General features: G+C 35.5%; 1 protein-coding gene across 1 annotated transcript; it reads right to left on the reverse strand.

Annotated features, from left to right (window-relative positions):
* Positions 1 to 823: 823 nt before the first annotated feature.
* On the reverse strand, positions 824 to 3,434 carry LOC108224926 (large ribosomal subunit protein eL34). The gene is made up of 4 exons (XM_017399689.2): positions 3,267 to 3,434; positions 3,090 to 3,169; positions 1,188 to 1,297; positions 824 to 1,059 (listed from the first exon to the last, which is right to left on the reverse strand). Exons 1-4 carry the CDS (start codon positions 3,343 to 3,345, stop codon positions 966 to 968), a joined length of 363 nt encoding a protein of 120 aa, XP_017255178.1. The 5' UTR covers positions 3,346 to 3,434; the 3' UTR covers positions 824 to 965.
* Between the last annotated feature and the right edge of the window lie 627 nt (positions 3,435 to 4,061).

Below are 4,061 nucleotides of genomic sequence, written 5' to 3' on the forward strand. Positions count from 1 at the left end.
GTCTTTTATATTCTCTCGTCTTATCAATTCCAGGAGATACCCACTTATTAATAGGGATTCAAAAATTAAAACAGCAAGTAAAATATTAAGAAAATAAGAATTCAAAAATTAAAATAGCAATGATAAATCCATTTACAAATTTCCTGGACATATAGTTATATACTGATAACATTGCTTTGCTCTATATGCATTTCACAAGACAAAATAGAAGTTTCGTTATTATGTTATAGAATAGAATGCTTTGGTTTCATAACATATTGTCCAGTGTGGGATACATTTCAATATATATAAGTAAGATAAACCAAACAAAATGCAAATGTGCTACACAACTTGGTTTGCATTTAGTTTAGCTGATGCACAATCCTGGTGGTTGCATCAACTAAACTAAATGCAAACCAGTAAAACAATTAGAAATGCTCAATGCAGATCCAGCTGAGCAAAGTAAAGAGCATATCAACATTAGTGCCACAGGTCTGCCACTACATAAAAATTCATACCAGACCAAGACAGAAAAATAGAACCCCTCCACCATTGAGAATGATGCATTTTTTTCCAAAACATCGCATAAAATCTGAAAATAATATGCACAACTACTACAGTAGCAGCAGACAAAATTAGTGATCCTTTCATATCCATCAACAATTTACAATCTTTTAGAAAGCTGCCTCTGTTGATGCCATAAAATTCTAATCAGTGACCAAAAGCAATTAGACTTTAAGCACTGTGATTACTTCTCTTAAAGTGAGCTATTCATCCTCGTATTTTGTCAGGCTTGAATATGTCAATCTGAACTTAAAAATTTATGATATGACCAAACCAGATATTTCAAACTTTTAAAAAAGAATTGCTCATTAAATTCCACATAATTGTCAGATAACAATAACAAAATAACACAACTTGTGGACAACTGTTCAAGACAAAATTCTCAAGGACATCAACACTCAAAGATTAGGCTGTTCACCCACTTAGCTCTTTGCCGACACCTTCTCTTTTAACTTCTGAATCTTCAAAACCTTCTTGACAATCTTTTGTTCCTCAACTAAGAAAGCTCGAATGATCCTGGTAGACACAAGATGCTAAGCAAGTCAAAGAACACATACATACAGAAAAAAGCTAATATATCCATAAAGTGTATAACTAAATGAGAAAGGTATCAAAATACATGCAAGAAGTAATGAGTAACAGACCTCTCTCTTACAGCCCCGCCAGATAACACGCCACCATAGGCACGGTTAACAGTCCTTCGGTTCCTCGACAATCTTGATCTCTTGTATTCAGCAGGCCTTAAATGAGGAATCTACATATGAAAAGAACCATGAAAATACAAACAGAGCATAGAATGGAAGAGCATTGAACATAGATACATCATGTAATATCTTAAGGACCCACATCATCACCGTATTGCAAATTTGATTCCACAATCATATCGCAGGCCAAATGAAATTGGAGAAATAGCTCTCAATTCACAAAATACAATACAAGTACACCAGTTCATTACTAACTTCTGCAAGCCAAGTTCATATTTTATTCACAATTCTACCAAGGCACAAGCAGTCTATTAGAGCACCACTAACAAATAAGAAGGGGGCACTGCACAAAGTGTCCGCATTGCAGGAACAATCTTTCTAATTTTATTTTTTTGTCAGAAAAAAAGTCACTGATTATCTGGCATAGGTAGCACTTAAAATAGTTTGGTTCTGTTCTAGTTCTATTACATTTCGACCCCGCTTGTAGTTTAATATCATTTCCGTCTCACTTTAGAGATCTAAATCGCCAAAAGTATCACGACATTATAATCTTCAAGCACAATTCAATAGCAACTGACAGTAGATTATAAAAACATGTACATAACCCTTCTCAAGAAGTAGGTTATATATTCAAGTGTAGAAGATATATTACTGCATTTCTCATAGAAGCCTATCCAACACTGATCAGGCCCGCCGGCAGTAACAAATGATGAACATATATGGTAAATAGCAGACTTTCCTAGAGGCATATACTTCTCTTCCTATACATAAGACTGATGTTTCAAAAAATACGGACAGTATGACTTTAAATTAAACTGTTTAGAGATGGAAATGGGCCCGAAGAAACATATTGGTCTCGTTATTAATAATAAAAGATACACTTGTACAAATATTAGACCAAGTGTCCATGTCCTTGAGGGTTTCATTGATCCACACAAGAGGTTGAGGGTTCATATGTAAAGCCTGTGAATAAATTTTTTCTAACTATAGGCGGCCAACAGAATATGGGATTTAACAAATTGGAGGGAATGTCCTCCCTTTGGACTAGACCTTGTATTCCTCTTAACCCGGGCGGCGGGCCTGGCTGCAGCTAGTCAAGGTGTGCGAGCACAACATATGTTCACAAATGGTACAAACATATTTGATACGAAACCCTTTCTTCTACTTTTTTTCGCAAAAGTTCTGTAGATATTTTATTACATATTGTTTACAGGTAAATTGGTAACCCTTAAATTAAAGAAACCAGAGTTACTTCACTTGAGTCCGTACATTCTCAGTGCTTAATAGTGTATGATAAGAAATATAATCAAAATTTTCTTTTTGTGGGGGTGTGGGGGGGGGGGGGGGGGGGGGGACACAATAACACCAGTCCCAATGCATCCCCTCTAAAGAAAATAGAACCTAAGGTAGGTGAAGATACTGAGATTTATACAGATCCTAGGCATACTCATATAAGTAAAGAAAATGGAGGACATTTTGGATACTTGGTAAAATGCTAAAAAATTGTAATTAGTACATGTGCAATTCCATCAAAACAATAAACAATAAATTCACACATTTCAACTGAAACAAGTTCAATCCCTTGGTCTTGGCCAATCCATGTTCCGGCCTTAATACTAACAACTGTCTTAAAAAGTCAGTGTTCAATACAAAAAACTCCAAGCACATACACCAAACGGCAAGTGAAATTTATACGTCTTGGCAGAACTTATATATATACTTTAAAGCAGACACTCTCAAAATTGATACGATTCAAGGACACAGGACATATAAGTGATCATTTCCAAAACACATACATAAATATTTAAGATGGGCAATATATATGTGAAGAAAACAAAGTACCCCTTGAATTCTCTTGCCAGTAACAGGGCATTTAGGTCCACTAGCTCTCTTCTTGGTGGTCTGATACACCAATCTCCCACCTGCATTTCACTCAAAAAGTTAGCATCAATTTGACAATTATACATACAGAAAGTGTGTGTGTATATTTGTGATCAAGAAGATGGTGAAGAGTGTTACCAGGAGTTTTGACAACTCTGTGCTGGTTGGATTTGGTGGCATAGCTGTGGCGCTTGCGGTATGTCAAACGTTGGACCATCTTTGCTGCTGCTCTTGATACGAGAGTTCGGTGTGGAGGCTGTGAAGCAGAACAGGTCTTATGTTAAAACCCCTGTTTGATGTTTGCCCTAGATCTGACGGCTGGGCTTCATGTTTCAGATTTTTAAATTAGGATTGGTATTTCTTTGGGGTTGGGCTCTTCTGGCCCATTAAAGATGCCCAAGTCATTAAAACAACCCATTCATATATATGCTCGTTTCAGTAATAATTATTTTAAAAGTAATAGATTCATAATTAATAATTATAGTATATAAGGGTTAAATTATGATACGGGTCAAAGGACTAATTAAAAATTAGGTCGAATATATATATATATAGGAGTCCTGGAGTCCCAATCCTGAACCCTTCATTTTGATTTAGATCCAATGTCTGACAAGTTTTTTGATTTAATTTTAAAAAAGTATATTTTGCTTTATTTTTTACACAGATAGGCACGCATAACTGTCTGCTTGTTGCTTGAATCACGCGGCAGTTACAACTGCTCAGCGTTTACTAGATTATAGGAAGAAAAAAAGTCCTGCATTTGTTGTTTCATTTGTTTCCTTTTCATCTTTTCTTTCTTTAATCATTAGCAGGCAAGATATATAACTACTGGGGCACTTTCTTTTGTTCTAGATAACGAGTGTCTAATGTCTAATAAGAAAGACGATTCATGTAAGTTCTGCAGTTTCTGTTACATTGAAAAAATTTCTCTAG

Source organism: Daucus carota, chromosome 6, assembly GCF_001625215.2.
Source record: "Daucus carota subsp. sativus chromosome 6, DH1 v3.0, whole genome shotgun sequence".
In the NCBI taxonomy this organism is placed as follows: domain Eukaryota; kingdom Viridiplantae; phylum Streptophyta; class Magnoliopsida; order Apiales; family Apiaceae; genus Daucus; species Daucus carota.